We start from the raw sequence: 18,163 nt of genomic DNA, 5'->3' as shown, positions 1-18,163 counted from the left end.
TCGTTGTCTTCTTCTTTGAGTTGCTTTGTAGACATAGTCATGGTGAAAGGGAATGCATAGAAGTGGTGTAGTTCACACATAGCTCCTCTACCACCCCCCCCCCCAAAGCAATTTCAGTCCTCAGGACCATGCAAAGTCTGCACCGCTGAGCTTCAGGTAGAAGAATGCAGATTGCTAAAATACTTGGCAATATATCTGATTGTACACAGGATTCCTCATCTGGACACTTTATCCTTTGTGGTGCGTTTCAGGTTTCACATATGGAAGATTTGTCTGTGAGGTTTGTGAATGAAACTCACACCACTGCCACGGAATTGCCTCCAATTATCTTGAGGAACTTTTTTTTAAAAGGACCCTCGCCTTTCTGAAAACCTGAAGAGGCCAATCCTGGTGAATCCCCTTAGGAAAGGAATCCTGCAGAATGGACGCTACCCTTGAACAAGCTGTCAGAAAGCATTGGGTGCTGTTCACCTCTGCTCAGTGTGTCATCACCAGAGAGGGAGCAACTGTGCTTCCTTGCAGATTCATTAGCTCTAGCTTTATCCCAGCTTCAATCTTGTATTTTACCACATCTGATCTCCATTTCCAGCTAGGAGTTCCATACAGGGGAGTGATTGGGCACGGAAAAGCAGACAGAGTGTTTTTGGCAGCCCACTTGGAGCTGCAGAGGAAGGGGCCAGTGAGCCAGTGAAAGAGAAACCCAGCATTCTGTTTCTCTGGATGAAAGCTGCAGTTCGAACCTACAGGATTTTTTTTCTTAGCCTTCTTTTTACTCATAAGTGGATCTCTTCTTAAGAAGAAGGCAAGCAAAAAATATTTGCATGCTTGTCACTTTTGGGACCTTAGTAACAAGGCTTACCTGATTTATCCCTGTTCCGCTATAGGACATTAACAAGCGCTTGTCGCTCCCGGCTGACATCCGTTTGCCTGAAGGCTATCTGGAGAAGCTTACCCTCAACAGCCCTCTCTTTGACAAGCCCTTGAGCAGACGGTTACGGAGGGTCTCTTTGGTAAGTGAGAACCTCCACCTCCTTTCTGCCTCCCTCTGCCCCATACTGTTGGCAGCTGTATCTTCATTGAAGCTGAAGGAGTAACTGGAGCTGTAGATGAGTAGCCACTGCTGCTGTTGGCCTTTTACAGCATTCACAGCTAGAAGGGAGCAACTTCTCACACTATGTGCTTTCTCCTGCAGTCAGAGATTGGTTTTGGGAAGCTGGAGACGTATGTGAAGCTGGACAAGTTGGGAGAGGTGAGTGCCGTCACTCTCCATTTATGTGTTTGTTCCATTTCTATCCCACAGTGAACTCAAGGCAGTGAGCTCACATTTTTCTCATAACAAGCCAGTGCAATTCAGACCAAGAGACCAGTGTTTAGCCCAAGGTCACCTATTGAGTTTCCCGGCTCATTGGAAATTTGAATCATGATTTGAGCTAGTCCAATACTCTGGCTACTACACCATAGGCAAGAATAAAGGCCTTGTGCAGGATTCCAGTCTAAGAGGCACTTGTGGTAACTGTTGGATTGCTTTACCTTGGCTGAGAAATCTTTCTTTTCATGCTTATTTTAAGTGCTTTTTATCAGGTGGTCATTTTTATTTTGCTTTTCTCCCGAGGAGCTCAGTGTGGTGTATATGATTTTCCCTCCTGCTGTTTTTCCTCACAACAACCCTGTGAGGTAGGTTTGGTTGAGTGATTATGTCTTATCCCAAAGATCCTGAGTAAAAATTTGAACCTGGATCTTCCCAGTTCTGACCCAGCATTATAGGTGGTACACCACATTCAGAGCAAGGAAGTTTGATCAACATGGTATATTTGCCTGTTTATCCCAATCAGATCTCCAGCTCTTGACAACTCAGTGATGTCTATTACGGCTGATTTGTTCCAGTCAACTTGAGCGAATCAATTTAGTCCAGTGGAGAGAACCTTGGATTTAAGATTAGTTGGCTCCAGAATGGTGTTATAATGTTTCCTTTCCCTAGTTTCTTTCTCCCTGGTTGGTACATGAATTTGAAACCCGTCAATTCACATGAAATCTAATATTCTCAAGGACTTGATCTAAAATCCCAAAATCCATGTTAACCTGTTCCCAGTCTGCAGACTGGATGTATTAATGGGGCTCTTGAGACAGTTAATAAGGGAAAGGGGTTGTGATAACTACATTTGAGGTTATCAAGTCAAGAGAAAATCATTCTTTTCCACCACAGACCAGAGAACTCACATGACCCTAGTCAATCCAGTCTAGTGATAAGCTTTTTTCTTAAACCATGTCTTATAAATTGTTCCTCACCTGGCCTTGGAAATGACCCACCAGCCCTAGTCATCCCACACTGCCTCCGAATCAGTCACAGCTATCCAGTTTTGTTATCTGGAATCTCCCTCTTACAACCCTAAACAAAATTGTCTGCATTTACCCATCACTACCTGGCTGTAGTATTTCATGCTCTGGCAATCTGCTGGTTGGACTACTGCAGTTTATGCACTGTCTGTAGGGCTGCCCTGGAAGATGACTTGGAAGCTGCAGCTTGTGTAAAATGAAGCAGCTAGATTGCTAAGTGGAAATTGTTATAGAAACCACATAACACAAGTTTTAAAGAGTTTTCACTAGTTACCAATATGTTTCTGGTCTAAATTTTAAATGCTGGTGTGGGTATTTAAAGTTGTCACTGGTTTGGGATCTTGATATTTGAGGATGCATCTCTCTCTGTAGAAGCCTGCACTTGGATTGAGATATACTTGGGGGGGGGGGGGGTGTTCCTCTATGTCTCACCAGTGGGAGCAATATACTCTGTGATGACATGGGAGAGGGCCTTCCCTGTTATGGCACTCCATTTATAAAATGTTCTCTCCTTGGAAGCCCTATTGGCACCAGTGTTGGGTTTCATTCTGGCTTTTTGGCTTTTTACTAAAACCTTTGGGTACCTAATGATTTCATTCTAATTATTAAATATGCAGAGTTTTACACTTCTTTTAACTATTTTAATTACCCAACTTTTTCATTGTTCAGTTGCTTAATATGCTCTTAAAATGCCTAAAATTAATTACTGTTTTAAATTTATTTTTTTAAAAACAATAATTTTATGATCAACTGCCCACAGATCTTAGATAATAGGGTAGGATAAAATATATCAATGATGATGATGCCTCACTAATTCCTAGATTTTTGAATAGAATCTGAATCCTTTTGTGGTTGTGGGCCTTCAAGTTATTTCTGACTTTACAGTAACCCAAAGGCAAACATATCATGTGGTTTTCTTAGTGGGATTTGTTCAACAAGGTTTTGCTGTGGCCTTTCTTAAAGGCCGAGAGAGTGTGACTTGCCCCAAATCCTGGTCTTCTCGAGTCCAAGTCCAACATTTGAACCACTATACCATGCTGGCTCTTCTGAATCACTAAAGAGCCAAAATTCTAGTCAGCAATACATGGAAAGATCTGGAGCAGAGATGATGATTGTGGTGGGTAATGATAATAAACAAACAAACAAACAAACAAATAAACAAATAAATAAATTCATTCTAGCCCACCCAATCACTAGGAATCCGGGTGGGTTATAACAGTAAAAATACATGACAATAAAATACTAAATAGTCCCTTCCCAATCCCCTCTCCAGTATTAAAACTAGAATTAAACAATCAGAGTTTAAAAACAATAAAATGCAATACAGCATTAGGTTAAAATTAAAAACAATTTGGCGGGCAGAGAGACATACATCAGAAAATTGAGATCATATTTAAGCAGAGGCTGGATGGCCATCTGTCAGGGATGCTTTGACTGAGAGTTGCTGCATGGCAGGGGGTTGGACTGGATGGCCCTTGTGGTCTCTTCCAACTCTATGATTCTATGATTCATACACAAGGGAGGAAGCTAGAGTTACCTAGGTTGGGAAGGCCTGCCGGAAGAGATCCGTCTTAAGAGCCTTTTTGAAGTCTGTAAGAGTGGAGATATGGCGGATCTCTTCTGGCAGGTCATTCCACAACTTCGGCGCAGCAATAGAGAAGGCCCTTTGAGTTATGATGATGACAATAATGATAATTACAGACTGTGGATTCTTGTAATTACTTCAATTCATTTATTCATTGCATATTTCCTAGCCACATTTGTTGCATGGGAAGAAGATGCATGATTGCTGGGTAGGTAGATGGGATCTTGGAACTGAGCTGGTGGTTTGCCATGAGGTGAGCAACTCCCTGTCCTGGCCTCTACCTCCTGCTGATCCCTTGATGCTCTTAAATGAGTACCCCAGGATCTGAGGCATTTACTTTGACTTTATATTGAGCCAGCATCGTGTAGTGATTTGAGTGTTGGACTATGACTCTGGAAACCAGGGTTCATATCCCTGTTCAGCCATTGAAATCCACTGGGTGACCTTGGGCAAGTCACACTCTCTCAGCCTCAGAGGAAGGCAATAACAAACCCCCTCTAACCAAATCTTGCCAAGAAAAACCTGTGATAGGGTTGCCATATGTTGGAAATGACTTGAAGGCTCATAACAACAGGCAGATGGAAGATAGATGACAGGGGATATACTGTGGCCTCATGATGATGGCAAAGTCTCTGTTTGGACTCTATCACTTTAGCCTGCAGGTGGGGTCTTACATAATTGAATGCTCATCCATACAGTATGTTTACTCAATGTGGCAAGGTACGTATTGGGAAAGAAGGATTCTAGTCTTCTAGCCTAAAACACTAGTATTGTATGAAAGACAATACTAGTGACCTGAGCTCTCCCCTGAAGCCTCAAGTGGTGCAACTGAGATGGAGGCTCACTGCCTCCACCTGAATTAGGCCCAGTAAGATGGATACCCAGGAATTTTGAAGAGAGGGGGTCATAGTACAATAAACAGGAAGGAAGGGCTTAGGAGAGGGTGTTGTAAGGATACAGAACTGAAAGCTGTGTTTAAGTTGTAGTTTTATATGCCATTTTTGAGTAGGTTGGGGATGTGATATTTCTTTGGTGGCAGGGAGAGTACCTCAAAGTAAACTGTAGATAAAGATAAAGCTTAAAACTGAAAGGGGATTGTGTTGGGGAGTGGACAATTGATGCATTGTATGATTCTCCTAAGCAGTGTTTCTTCCATTTCAGGGAACGTATGCCACTGTCTACAAGGGAAAAAGCAAACTCACTGACAACCTGGTGGCCCTGAAGGAAATCCGTCTTGAGCATGAAGAAGGCGCCCCTTGCACAGCCATCCGGGAAGGTAGGTTGATAGCTGACTCCATCCATGGCTCCTTTTAATGAGGGCTTTTGAAACATACAGTTTCAAAACATACAAGGGGGGGTGTGTGTGTTGGAACGGATCCCCTGCGTGAAACAAGGGCACACTGTACTTAATTTCTCTCTAGCTTTGAATCACAATAGTTGTGTGATATTTGAAGATGTCAGGTAATAGTAATTGTGTCTAACTGTATCTTGAAGTGTTCAAATTTAAGGGCTTTTAAAAAAATGATTTATTTGACACTAATCTGCCTTGAGAAAACAATTGTCTTGAAAGATGGCTAAGAAATGCACACTGAATCAGTACATAAAAATACAAAGTAAGGTATTTCAACTAGTTAGAAGAATATACAGCCACTGGAAGGTATAGAATGTTATAGCCAGTTTCATGAACCATCTAACTAGTCATGCACCGGTGTGAGTGTGTGTGTGTCATATGCTGAACATTTTGATGAAGATATTTGCAAAAAAAGGAAGAAAATGTTTATCAGTGAGACATACAAATGGATTTATATAGGCAGATAAGACTCTGGGTGAATCATATATCAGGCAGAGGCACAAACCTAGGTACGGCATAACCAGCCCATCTGTTATCAGTATTCAGTGGCACGTACTAATCCTTAAGTAGCCAAAATAACACATATCATACACAAGAAGGGAGGACTCAGTAAGCTCAGTGAAACCCTGACATTTGCAATCGATAGGCTCCACGAAATGGGGAGGGGGAATGAATGGCCAGGCACAAATGTGGTCATTTGGAGGAATTGATAGGGGAAGGGAGCATGGAGTAGATAGTCATATGGCCTAGCAAGGCCACTAACTAAGCTTCAGCTAGAACTCAGGCCATGGCTGCAACCCTTTGCATCCTTCCTCAGCCATCTGTCCGCCTAGCTAAATGAGTATGTAGGGTAAAGTTTTTCTCTCCAGCCTCTGTCAGTTTGTTATGTACAGAAATGTGTAGCTCTCCTCCTAGTCTGCAAGGGCAGAAGAAGAAAAATATTGTCATCCTCAATGAGGCATTGAAATAGGAAGGAATTGGAGGCAGAACTGTATGCATGAATGCAGAGAAATTGATGGTATATATGGTACACACAGGGGATACAGAGTGGTTAGCTTCCATTTTCATAGTTATAAAATTCAATTTCCAAGATTGTATTACAAAATTACCCAGGCAGCCAGATCACGTATCATACAGAGATACAGAAGGCAGCCTCCTCTCTGAGGTGTGCACTGGGTTTAGAGGAGCTTTTATTTATTTCATTTTGTACAGTGTGTGAGCCATTCTCTTAAAGTATAAGAGTTTGAAAATGAGTGCATTGCACTAAGAGATGTGTTTATGATCCAGATCTCACCTTGTGGTTGCTTCCCTCTTTCTCTTTCCCCCTCTCTCCCTTCCAGTTTCACTTCTGAAAGATTTGAAACATGCCAACATAGTGACCCTGCATGATATCATCCATACAGAGAAATCCCTCACACTTGTCTTCGAGTATTTAGTGAGTAAATGCTGGAATGGATAACAACATTACATTAGAATTTGTTTTTCTTTACAAATTGAAATGAAAAAGGGATAGCAAAATGAGCATCAAATAAACAAATCAACATGCCAACTTGGTTTGAACAGAGATGATATTTAAATGACAAAATATCATAAGCCATCTCCCAGGGGTCAAGAGAACTGAGGTTTTATGAGGGGGACTGAATTTTTCTTCAGTGATTTCTCAGTATTGTCACAAAAAAGTCAGTTCACTAGGAAAATTTTATTCCCTATGTGAGAATTCCCAAAAGCTTAGTTTTCTAAAAGCGACAGTTATCGCAATACCTAATACATATATATGAGAATTCCAAGAATTCTCAGTGTTTCACAAGAATGCTCAGTGTTTCACATACATGACCTCCTTCATGTTCACCACCCTATAAAATAGTGCTGTAATCTCCCTGTTTCAGATGGGAAGGCTACGGGCTAAGAGAGAGAAGGTTCCAATGCCCAACAGCAGGGGTTGCAGGCCATTGTTGCAGCTGAGCCTACTACTGCAATGAAGATATATGTTATTTCCTTTTAAAAACAATGCTTACAGTCCATGTTCTCCTCCTAGCAGTCCTGTTCTACTTGTAAGCAAAGTCTGTAGGGAATAAACACTAAGTTTTAAAGCAGGAGTAGAGGAGATCCACTCACAGGCCACATGTGGCCCAGGCCCATTTTTTGCAACCCCTGAAGCCTCTTAAGGCCACCTCTGATCTTCCTAATTGATTTTGTGGTGGTAATTTTCTCCCTGAAATGCTCACCAAAACAGCCTGAAAACCTGACGGTTTACCCTTTAATGGTTTACTGAACCTCTCATCCAAAACCTTTTCCAAAATAATCCCCCTGAAAAAATGAACCTTTTCTGCCAAAAATGAAACTGAAAGCAGCACAAAATCCCTTCTAGATCTTATAACAAATAAATGAAGTAAAAAATTTATTTTATATATATCCTATCTTTCTCCTGACATACAGACTCAAAGTGGCTCACAACAAATTTAAAGCAATACAAATTAAGAACAATACAAAGCATTACAAATTATAAAAACAACGTTTAAAAAACAATTAAACAGTTTAGGAAATGAAAAACATTAAGTATTAAAAATATTAAAATGTAATTTAAAAGGATATACTGTACAAACCTTATAATCTGAATTGCACTGCATTTAAAAGTGTAACCCTTGTCAGCCTGAAAAAGCTCGATGGCACAAAAATGTTTTTTACCTGCTGGTGAAAGAAGAGCAGGGATGATGCCATCCTGGCCTCTCGAGGGATGGAGTTCCAAAGTCTGGGAGCAGCCACTAAGGTCCTTTTCCTTGTTCTCACCAAGCAAGTCTGAAAGTGTGGTGGAACAGCTTCTTTAGAGAAGCACAGGAAGGGTGGTGGTGTGGCAGTTAAATGGGACTCCATCCTAGACATACTTGTTCACTCCAATTTTAAAAGGGTAAAAATGCAGCTGCAAATTTGAAAGGGATAGTTGCAGCCCCTGGAAGGTTTGTACAGGTCTCTGATCCCTGAATGTTGCCCAGTCCTAGCCTACAGCCGTCTAGTCATGTTGTAGGCTAGTTTCATGGTGAAGAGAGAAAAGAGTTTTTGGGAACAGGATCTTAGAATCAGCTGTGATCTCCCATGTGCAAGGGACCTAGTTTGCCCCCCAATTTCTCCTATGATTCTGCAACAGCATTTGGATCAGCCCAAGACATCTGTGATACATTGTCCTAATGAAACTTTCCTTCCCCGTATGGGACACTGTACATACTTGGAGGCATAGGACTCCACTGAACCTTTCTCTTTTAGTTGGCTGTGACTTCAGGGTACTAGGACATTGTAGGTTCAGGAGATCTTGAGGTCTCCCCTGTATCCCTATCCTTTTTAGCTCAATCTTCAATCTGAGTAAGCTGCTGTGAGAAGGAAGGGCCTGGCTTAGGATGTAGATTGTGCACTAAACCTCCCCTTCACCATACTGATCAACTGTGCATCCCTCAGTGAGGTGTGGCTGCTCTTTACTGGGAGTGGTCCTGTGGGGAGTCCTCCACCAGGGTATCCCATTGCCTTAATAATGAATAGTATAAGTATGGTCCATTAGAATCAAGAGCCACTGAATTCAGTGAGATTTGCTTCCAGCTGCAAGCGCATGGCATGACAGACTTAATTCTGTGTCAGTAAACTAAGATGACTTGCTAAACATACTCCATGGGTAAAAAAAATTATCAATCTTGTTTCTCTCTTCTCCCACAGGATAAAGACCTGAAACAATATCTAGATGATTGTGGCAATGTAATAAATATGCACAATGTGAAGGTAAGTGTTGCCTCCTACTTGTCTGTCCATTTCGGCCTCTCGCACTCCTGCGGAGTCTATTTTACTGCGAGTACCTATAACAAAATGACTCATAAAGGCTCAGATCAGACTGAGATTCTACTTAAAGATTTGATACCAGTTTTGTTTTGTTTGCTTTCAAAAAGGTAATCATTTTACTCTGTTTCAGTATAAAGGATATGAAAGGAAAGGGGAAAGCAGTCTTGTGGCACCTTTTACACAAATTTTAGTGTGAGCACTGATTAGAGTACAATATTCAAGACTCAAGTATAAATGCACATGTTGCATAGATGTGAGGGTGGGCTTAGAGTAGTTGTCATTTCTGTTGATATTGTCCTGAAAAGTTTTCAATGTTATGCATGTACAAATAAGTTCCAATTCCTAGTTCCCTCCTTCTCTATGTGTTTTTTCTTGCCCCTTTTTCCAGATACACATATATACATATAAAATCATACTTTTAAAAAGTAAGATGTAGGGGTTGGCAACCCCTGGCCCGCGGTCCAGATCCGGCCCGCCGAGCTGGCAGGACCAGCCCCAGCCCAATCCTGCCACCGATTGCCGCAGGCGGTACCGCGGCGGTGGTGAGGAGGGTGGGCTGCAGACAGTGTGTCGCTGCCGGCGGCTTCCTTTAGCCCTGCGCGTGCCTGCAGGGCCACACGCAGGTCTAAATAGGAGTTTCTCCTCCTGGGGCTGGCTGGCCAATGGCTGCTGGCAGGGGGCGGGCTGTTGGAGCTCCAGCCTGCCCCCATTGGCCAGCCAGCCTCAAGAGGAGGAGCTCCCCGGACGGAGGCTGCGGCTGATATCCGCGGGCAAGGCAGGAACCTCCTCCTCCTTCCTGCCGTTCCCGCAGCTGCCAGACAGCCGCGAGCAGGGCAGGAAGGGGGCGGGGGTCCTCCTCCTCCTGGGCTCCCTGGCCTTTCCTCTGTCAGACCTCTCTCTTTCGGCCGAAGGGAAGGGCCTGGGACGGGTGCCCAAGCCCTTCCCTTTGGCCTCCCTCCCCTTCAGCCGAAAGGGCGCCTTGGAGCCCGTTCGGCCGAAGGAAGGGACTGAGGAGGAGACGGCGGGCACATGCCTTCTCTTCTGCGCGGGGCTTCGGCAGACCTGAGGTGTCCTTCAGAGGACACCTCAGGCCTGGTGAAGCCCCGAGGAAAGGAGCAGGGGCCGCCGGCCTCCTCCTCCTCCTCCCCCCCGCGGGGCTTCGGCAGACCTGAGGTGTCCTTCGGAGGACACCTCAGGCCTGGCGCCCCAAGGGAAGTCAGGGGCCGCTGGCCTCCTCCTCCTCCCCGCGGGGCTTCGGCAGACCTGAGGTGTCCTTCGGAGGACACCTCAGGCCTGGCGAAGCCCTGAGGAAAGGAGCAGGGGCAGCTAGCCTCCTCCTCCTCCCTGCGGGGTTTCAGCAGCCCTGAGGTGTCCTTCGGTTACTCCGTGAGGGATCCGCACCGGCAAAAAGAATGGCGCTTCTTTTTGCGGCACACTAATGACCCTGCAGGGTGCCAATGGTGCACTCGTGATGTCATTAGTGCCGCGCGACGTCCAGGTGCTATCCGTCTGCGACGTCAAGATGGCGGCGCCCGTGTGGACGGGTGCCGCCATTTTGTATGGACCCAGTACATACTAGGGTTAGGGGCGACAGGAAGTGACACCCCTTCCTTACCCTAGTATGTCCTGGGGACATACTATACGCCCGTCTGGAACGGGCCATAGAATCATAGAGTTGGAAAAGACCCCAAGGGCTATCCAGTCCAACACCCTGCCATGCAGGAACTCATAATCAAAGCACCCCCAACAGATGGCCATCCAGCCTCTGTTTAAAGGCCTCCAAGGAAGGAGATTCCATCACCCTTCGAGGGAGTGTGTTCCATGTCGAGCAGCTTTTACTGTCAGGAAGTTCATAATATTTAGGTGGAATCTCTTTTCCTCTAGTTTGAATCCATTGCTCTGGATCCTATTCTCTGGAGCAGCAGAAAACAAGCTTGCTCCATCTTCAATATTACATCCAAATATTTAAACAAGGCTATCATATCACCTCTTAACTTTCTCTTCTCCAGGCTAAACAAACCCAGCTCCCTAAGTCTCCTCATAGGGCATGGTTTCCAAACCCTTCACCATTTTGGTTGCCCTTCTCTGGACATGCTCCATCTTCTCAACATCCTTTATGTGGTCAATCCATTTTCAAACTATTAGAAAAAGAAAGTGGTCTTATCAAAGAAGATTCCATCATTTTGGCAAATTGGCAAATGAGATGCATTTTTATGAGTCCATTCATTTTGTACAGACTGGATTGACTTAGTCATGCTTAAATTATATTCATTGAAGTCATTGAGACTTCAGTTAGTCACAGTTTACTTGCTCCATTGATTTCAGTGGATCTGCTCTAAGTATGACTGAATTTTGATCTCACCTGTTCTCCTAGTTAATAAGAATATTACAAATGGCTTGCTGGGTCATGTGGCATTTCAATATGTTGAGAGCACTGGCTAGATACGGAAGGTTACAGAGTGGGGAGAATGAGGTTTACCTAGGGAAACTCACTGTGGGTTTTTGTTTCCTGTCCCAGTTGTTCCTGTTCCAGCTACTGCGTGGCTTAGCCTACTGCCACCGTCAGAAGGTGCTGCACCGAGACCTCAAACCCCAGAACTTGCTAATTAATGAGCGAGGGGAGCTTAAACTAGCAGATTTTGGTGAGTCCAAATCAGCTGTCCATTCTTGCTCTGTAGAATACCTTTGGCTTTTGCTAACAAGTATATTTAGGGTTTTAAATTTTTTTTTCTAGGATTGGCCCGGGCAAAATCCATTCCCACCAAAACCTACTCCAATGAAGTGGTAACACTGTGGTACCGACCACCTGATATCCTTCTGGGCTCTACAGAGTACTCTACACAGATTGACATGTGGTAAGGATTTGGTTAATTGCTTCAACCTGGCTCTTATCTCTTACCCTTCAGTGTCTGCTACAGTATGTGTGTGTCGGGGGTGGGGGCTATTTAGAAGAGACACAGTGTTCCCTGAATGTCCCTTCCTGGTATTTTTCTTATTCTCAATGTATATGTCAAGACTCCTTCATAGCCCTGTGGAAACTCACATTCTTTCTTGGTGGGTTAAATTTGCCTAGTAGTGGTGGTGGTGGTAGTAATAGCAGCAGCAGTAGTAATAATAAAAAGAGCAGCAGCAGCAACAGCCTGGAGTAAAATCAGTTGTTTTAGTAGTCTGTGCATACATCAGTGATCTCCTGAGCTTGACATACCCTTCACCCCACTGACCCTCCCTCAAATTCCAAAGATATTTTCTTTTTTTAAATACATTCATATCTTCCTCACTTTTTTTTATATCCTGTCTTTTTCCCAGGCTGGGACTCAAGGTAGCTTATAGAATACAAGAATGCACTTACAGTTAAAAGCATATAAGATGAAGAGTAAAACAAGATTAAATAACAACTGACTTAAAATCAATTCAACTCTTACTTTAAGACAGATTAAAAACAGTACAGCACCATAAATATTTTTTGTTGAAAACAGTTTTCAAAAGCTTGGTGGAAAAGAAAGATCTGCAGCCACAGAGAAGGCTTTCTCCCGTGTTCCCACCAGCCATGGCTGTGAAGGCATTGAGAGAGAGAGAAGTGCCTCTCCTGCAGATCTTAGAACTTGGGCAGGTACGGTCTTTTCCAAAAAAATCAGCCTCAGATCCATTTTACCTGAAAAAATTACTCCAGTGGGCATCATTTAGGCTTTTAACACTATTTCAATCCCAGTCCATTCTTAATAGCAGACAGTCACATCCCAGATGTCCTGGAAAAGATTTAGCAGTCTCCAAAATGTTACTTCCAGTTCCTTGAAAATGGCAACCGCTGACTTCCCCCCTCCACTGATATTCGAGAAATTTGGGGGAAATAGCCCTCCACTCTTCAGAGCTCTAAGAAAAGGTGCAGCTCATTTTCTGTTTTGTCTGTTTTTTGAAGCGCAAACCTGAGGCTAGTTGAGTTGTTTAGTAATGTTCGTGTTAACCAGTGTGTTGCAAGCTCACAACAGGAGAAGACACCTAACAGAATAAGGAGGCTGATGCTAGAGGCAAACAGATTGATGGCCCAAACCAAATAGCCACTGATTCCTTATAAAATGCTGTCTAGGTTGTGTCAGCCATTTCTCAACAGTGCCAGTCAGCTTTGCTGAGCCTCAAAAAACAACTTCCAGGAATTGGGAGTGCGCTGTAGAACACAGTCCGCATTCTTCAATGGGTATACATGACAAGAGAAGATCATTAGTGGTCAACAAACAGGGTGATGTGTTAACTATGACTTGTCTCCACATAAAGAATTGTGTATGATCAGCTTCCAAGGAGACTCAAGCTTCCCTACAAGGCTCTTTGAAACCATTCTTTTATGACAATTTTCCCCAGTCTTTCTTGATCCTAACAGATGTTTCAGACTACAGCTCCCATCAGTTTCAGCCAGCATGGCCAATGAGTCTTCGGCAGTGGTAGTTGTAGGCCAGAACATTTGGAAGGACCTGAGTTGAGAAAGGAGTTTGCTGATTCTCATTTAACAGGGGCCTTTCTGGGGCAATGTCACTTCCTGCTAGGGCAGATTCTAGAATATTCCTTAATTATCCCGGGATATACAGGAATTTTCTGCCAAATGCAAAGGTTTCATTGCTGAGGTGTTGGAGCGCCACAGCAGACTCGTGATGGAAAGGGTTCTTTGGAAGTGTAGAGTTTGAAATGTGCTGCCTTGTAAACATGCTGTTAGTGTAATAGGTGTGGCTGTAAATGCTCTAAATAAATCTTTGTCAGTGTCTGTTTAAAATCAGAATTCACCCACATTTTATACAAAGATCTGAATTTTGTTATCTGTCCAAAATGATGCAGTCTAAGCACATTTTTGTATATTTGCATAATTCTGCTTCTGGTTGTCATGGATGGGACAAAAGATTGTAGAGTGCTGGATCTCCACCTTCAGTGGCCATTGGGAACTCTGTTATTTCTTGAATATCAGAAATAACATTAATTTTTTTAGAATAGCTAAATATGTGCTGATTTGTTGTTGTTGTTGTTGTTGTTGTTATTATTATTATTATTATTATTAAGCTTTATTTATATAGTACTGTAAATTTACACAGCAACTGTACGTACAATCTTTTAATTAGACGATTCCCTGCCCTCAGGCTTACAATCTAAGAAGACATGACACAAAAGGGGAAGGGAATGGAGGATGGAGCCAGATGCTTTCTGGGAAGGGCTCAGTTCTTTGGGGAGGCCTGATGGGATTGGCCCACCCCTCTCTCCCTCAGAAGCCAGGATGGAGCCAGATGCCTTCTGGGAAGGGCTCATTTCCTTTGATTAATATACATGATGTATTCCATTAATGGGGTTTGATGTTTCTGAGATCAAGATATTTTTGGACAGAATCTGAGATCATGCTTTTTAAAAACTAATTTTTAAATAGAAAAGGTACTGGGGTAAGTCACCAAGAGGATTCCAGTCAAAGTAACTGAGGCTGCTGTCACACTGCAGAATTAATGCAGCTTGACACCACTTTAACTGCCATGCCTCAATGCTGTGGAATCCTAGGATCTGTAGTTTTGTGAGATATTTAACGTCTGTTAGCATTCTGGTGCTTCAGCAAGTTGCAAATCCCAGCATTCCATAGGATGGAGCCATGGCAGTTCAAATGGTTTCAAACTGCATTGATTCTGAAATGTGGCAGCAGCTTGAGAGTCAAATGACTGACAGAAGTAAGACATAAGAATTAATGAGTATATTTTACACTACAAATGAAGGTCCTTGCTAGTTTTTTTTGCTGCTGCTGAGTCCTGCTAATCTCTGCATTCTCTCTCTCTCTGTGCATATAGGGGTGTGGGCTGCATCTTCTATGAGATGTCCACAGGACGGCCGCTATTTCCAGGCTCCACAGTTGAGGAGCAGCTGCACTTCATTTTTCGGATATTAGGTACAATCCAGGCAAGGGCACAGTTGCTGACAAATAAGTGAAGGGGTGGGAGGGTCATAGCACAGGCTGCATTAAAGATTCACAACAACTGTTGTAGGTGGCTTTGCCCCACTCAAACAGTCAGTTGGTAAAGGAAAGGGCAAAGAAGTTGAACATACATTTATTCATTTTAAAGAAAATGATGTTGAAAGTCATTACAATATTTTGTTGAAAATGTTCTGTCCTTTTCAATTCATAGAAAGGAGGTTATATAATTGTAATCATCATTGTGTTCATCCAAGATATTCTCTGTCTCCATTGAAAATATAGCACAATAGGAAAAAGGAAAGAAGGGAGAGGAGAAAAATAACAAACTTCATGCTCCAGATCTTAAAGTTAACATACACAAATAGTCTGTTAACTTTAAAATGTAGCTGGGATGTCAGCTGTTCAGGGAAAGAGGTGACAAGAGGAGATGTTCTTCCAGCAGGGCCAAATGAAATGGCCCTGCTTCTCATCTCTCCTTCTGCTCTACAGTATGATGGAATGGCTGCTCCTGAGTGATGTGATAGTAAGGAGATCCAGTGTAGTGTAGAGAGTTCTGTGTTGCAGTAGGACAGTGTAGTGTAGAAAGATCAGGATTCAAATCCTAAGGACACCCACTGGGTAACCTTAGGAAAGTCACACTCTCTCGGCCTCAGAGGAAAGATATGGCAAAAAAATCCCTCAGAAAAGTCTTGCAGAGAAAAAATCATGATAGGTTTGCCTTAGGCTTAGGGTCACCATAAGTCAGAAATTACAAGAAGGCACATGATGACAAAATTCTCCTTAAAAGCCCCATTACCCTAGTAGGCAGCGCTCTGTTCCACAGTTGTTGCCTTGCTGGTACCATGTTTGCAGCTTTTCCAATCTCAGTTCTTCTTTTCCTGCATTGTCAGGGACACCCAATGAAGAGACGTGGCCAGGAATCTTATCCAATGAAGAATTCCGAACCTATAATTATCCCAAATACCGTCCTGAGGCCCTGATTAACCATGCCCCTAGGTAAGTGTTGCCATGGCCTTAATAGGATGTGGTGCTCTCTAAAAGCCAAGACTCCAGATTACCACTACTGATATTACTACTTCTTTCTATTTTTTTTTCTAATTTTGCAGAGAAATAATATAATAAATGTTGAATATGTTGATTCTGCATGCTCTCACAGTTTCAAGTATTTTTGTGACCTTAGCAGGGGTTGGCAACCTCCGGCCCGCGGGCTGAATGCGGCCCGCAGAGGCCTTTTGGCTGGCCCCTGGCTGCCGCTGCCACTGCCGCCGATTGCAGCTTTTCACCGCTCTGGGTGCCGCCATTTTCCCCTCCAAAATGGCGGTGAAGTCTTGCACGACCTTCCCCTTTGTGGGAAAAATGGTGGCGGCCTAGAGGCGAAGTCTCGCGTGACCACAGAAAAGGTTGCGCGAGACTTCGCCGCCATTGGCGGCAGCCTCTAGGAGACCCGCTGCAGCCGCCGGAGCCCTCAAACAGGGCTCTGACGGCGGCAGCGGGCCTCTGGGAGGCCCACTGCCCTCGCCGGGGGCCTCCAGGAGGGCTCTGGCGGCGGCAGTGGGCCTCTGGGAGGCCCAATGCCCTCGCTGGGGGCCTCCAGGAGGGCTCCGGCGGCGGCAGGGGGCCTCTGGGAGGCCTGATGCCGGTGCCGGTGCCCTCCAGGAGGGCCCCGGCGACAGCAGGCGGCCTCTGGGAGGCTGGTTGCCTTCACTGGGGCCCTCCAAAAGGGTCCCGGCAACAGCAAAAGAGCCTCCCAGAGGCCCGCTGCCGCCACCGGAGCCCTCTTGGAGGGCCCCAGCGACAGCAAAAGGGCCGGCAAAGAGGAGGAGGCCTCCAGCGCTGGCGGCCCCCACCGGCTTTTTTGCTGGGCTCTGATGGGGCCTGGGGCCCCGTCAGGGGTAGGCAAAGAGGAGGAGGCCTGGCCCCTGGAGGGTGGAAGCTCCGCCCCTGGCATGCGGCTCCGCCCCCGGAGGGTGGAAGCTCCACCCTCAGCATGCGCCCCCGCCCCCGGAGGGTGGAAGCTCCACCCCCTGGCTTTGGCTCCCCAGTCGCCTGAGGGACAGCAACCTGGCCCCCGGCTCAAAAAGGTTGCCTACCCCTGCCTTAAGGGCTAGAACCTTGCTTTTTTAAAAGGAAAGAAAGGATCCAGTATGCAGTTATAGCTGATTTTCTTTCCCTTTTAACTTCTGTGCTCTCTTTGCATTCTGGGAATTATATTGACTAGCATTCATAGCATAATTGTGAAGGTGGCATAAAGCTATAAGATGGGAGTGGATTCCTGGTACCTTCGGGCCTAGGCATCCAGTCAAGGTCTCCTAGGGTTTTTCCATCTGAAGACAGTATTCCTTATGCACTTCTTCTGTCACCCTTTCTTGAGCAAAGAAAGCTGCCATAGGAATCTTTAACCTTCTCCTTGCCCAGATGTAGGCTCTTTCAGACTTCTTGCATCCTGTGCCTCCTTTTGCTGACTTCCATCCATCAGAGGCATGGGAAGGAGGGACTCAAGGTGTCTTACATGAGGGATCTGCCCACATGGTGGTGTTCTCCCTAAGGAGGGCGTGAAAGGAGCATTGGTCTTTGCTCCAAGGGGTAGAGCCAGGAACGTTGCTGGCTCTCTGGCTCAGTTCCAGATATCCCTTGGTTAAAAATGACTTGCTGACCCAGGGTAAAAAAGTGTATGGCACATTCCAAGAGCTCTAAAGATGGTTAGCAGCAGCCCCAGGAACAGGGGCTATATTTCTTTCAGAAGGTCTCACCTTTACTTCCTTCCCCCACCCCAATCTCTTACAGGCTAGACAACGATGGGGTGGACCTTCTGGGAAAGCTGCTGCAGGTGAGAGGTCTTGTTTGAGTTTAAGAGCTTAGAGTCCTCTTTCTTCTCCTCTCTTTCCCGCCCTTCCCCATCTCCTTTTTTTCCTTTGAAACGCAGAAGCTTTCCCTATCAACTGCTTCATCTGTACTGTAAAATGCAGTTTGACATCACTTTAATTGCCATGGCTCAATGCTGCGGAATTTCAGGATTTGTAGTTTTGTGAAATATTTAGCCTTCTCTGTCAGCGAGTTCTGAGGCCACAAAAAACTACAAATTCCAGGATTCCATAGAATGGAGCCATGGCAGTTCAAGTGGTTGCTAACTGTATTAATTTTGCAA

General features: G+C 44.6%; 1 protein-coding gene across 6 annotated transcripts in view; it reads left to right on the top strand.

The window, feature by feature from the left end:
• Positions 1 to 18,163, top strand: part of CDK16 (cyclin dependent kinase 16) — a 75,444-nt gene that overhangs the window by 46,183 nt on the left and 11,098 nt on the right. For all 6 annotated transcript variants that reach the window (XM_089483396.1, XM_089483411.1, XM_089483404.1 and 3 more), the window contains 10 exons: positions 885 to 1,010; positions 1,193 to 1,249; positions 5,081 to 5,195; positions 6,611 to 6,705; positions 8,970 to 9,032; positions 11,608 to 11,731; positions 11,824 to 11,944; positions 14,894 to 14,991; positions 15,909 to 16,014; positions 17,803 to 17,845. In XM_089483396.1, the coding sequence (XP_089339522.1) occupies positions 885 to 1,010; positions 1,193 to 1,249; positions 5,081 to 5,195; positions 6,611 to 6,705; positions 8,970 to 9,032; positions 11,608 to 11,731; positions 11,824 to 11,944; positions 14,894 to 14,991; positions 15,909 to 16,014; positions 17,803 to 17,845 (948 nt within the window). The remainder of the gene's footprint in view (positions 1 to 884; positions 1,011 to 1,192; positions 1,250 to 5,080; positions 5,196 to 6,610; positions 6,706 to 8,969; positions 9,033 to 11,607; positions 11,732 to 11,823; positions 11,945 to 14,893; positions 14,992 to 15,908; positions 16,015 to 17,802; positions 17,846 to 18,163) is intronic.

The sequence above is a fragment of the Sceloporus occidentalis genome, unplaced genomic scaffold (assembly GCF_023333645.1).
Source record: "Sceloporus occidentalis isolate IW3139 unplaced genomic scaffold, rSceOcc1.0.p SCAF_1, whole genome shotgun sequence".
Lineage (NCBI taxonomy): Eukaryota > Metazoa > Chordata > Lepidosauria > Squamata > Phrynosomatidae > Sceloporus > Sceloporus occidentalis.
This window is presented reverse-complemented; position numbering and strand designations above follow the sequence as displayed.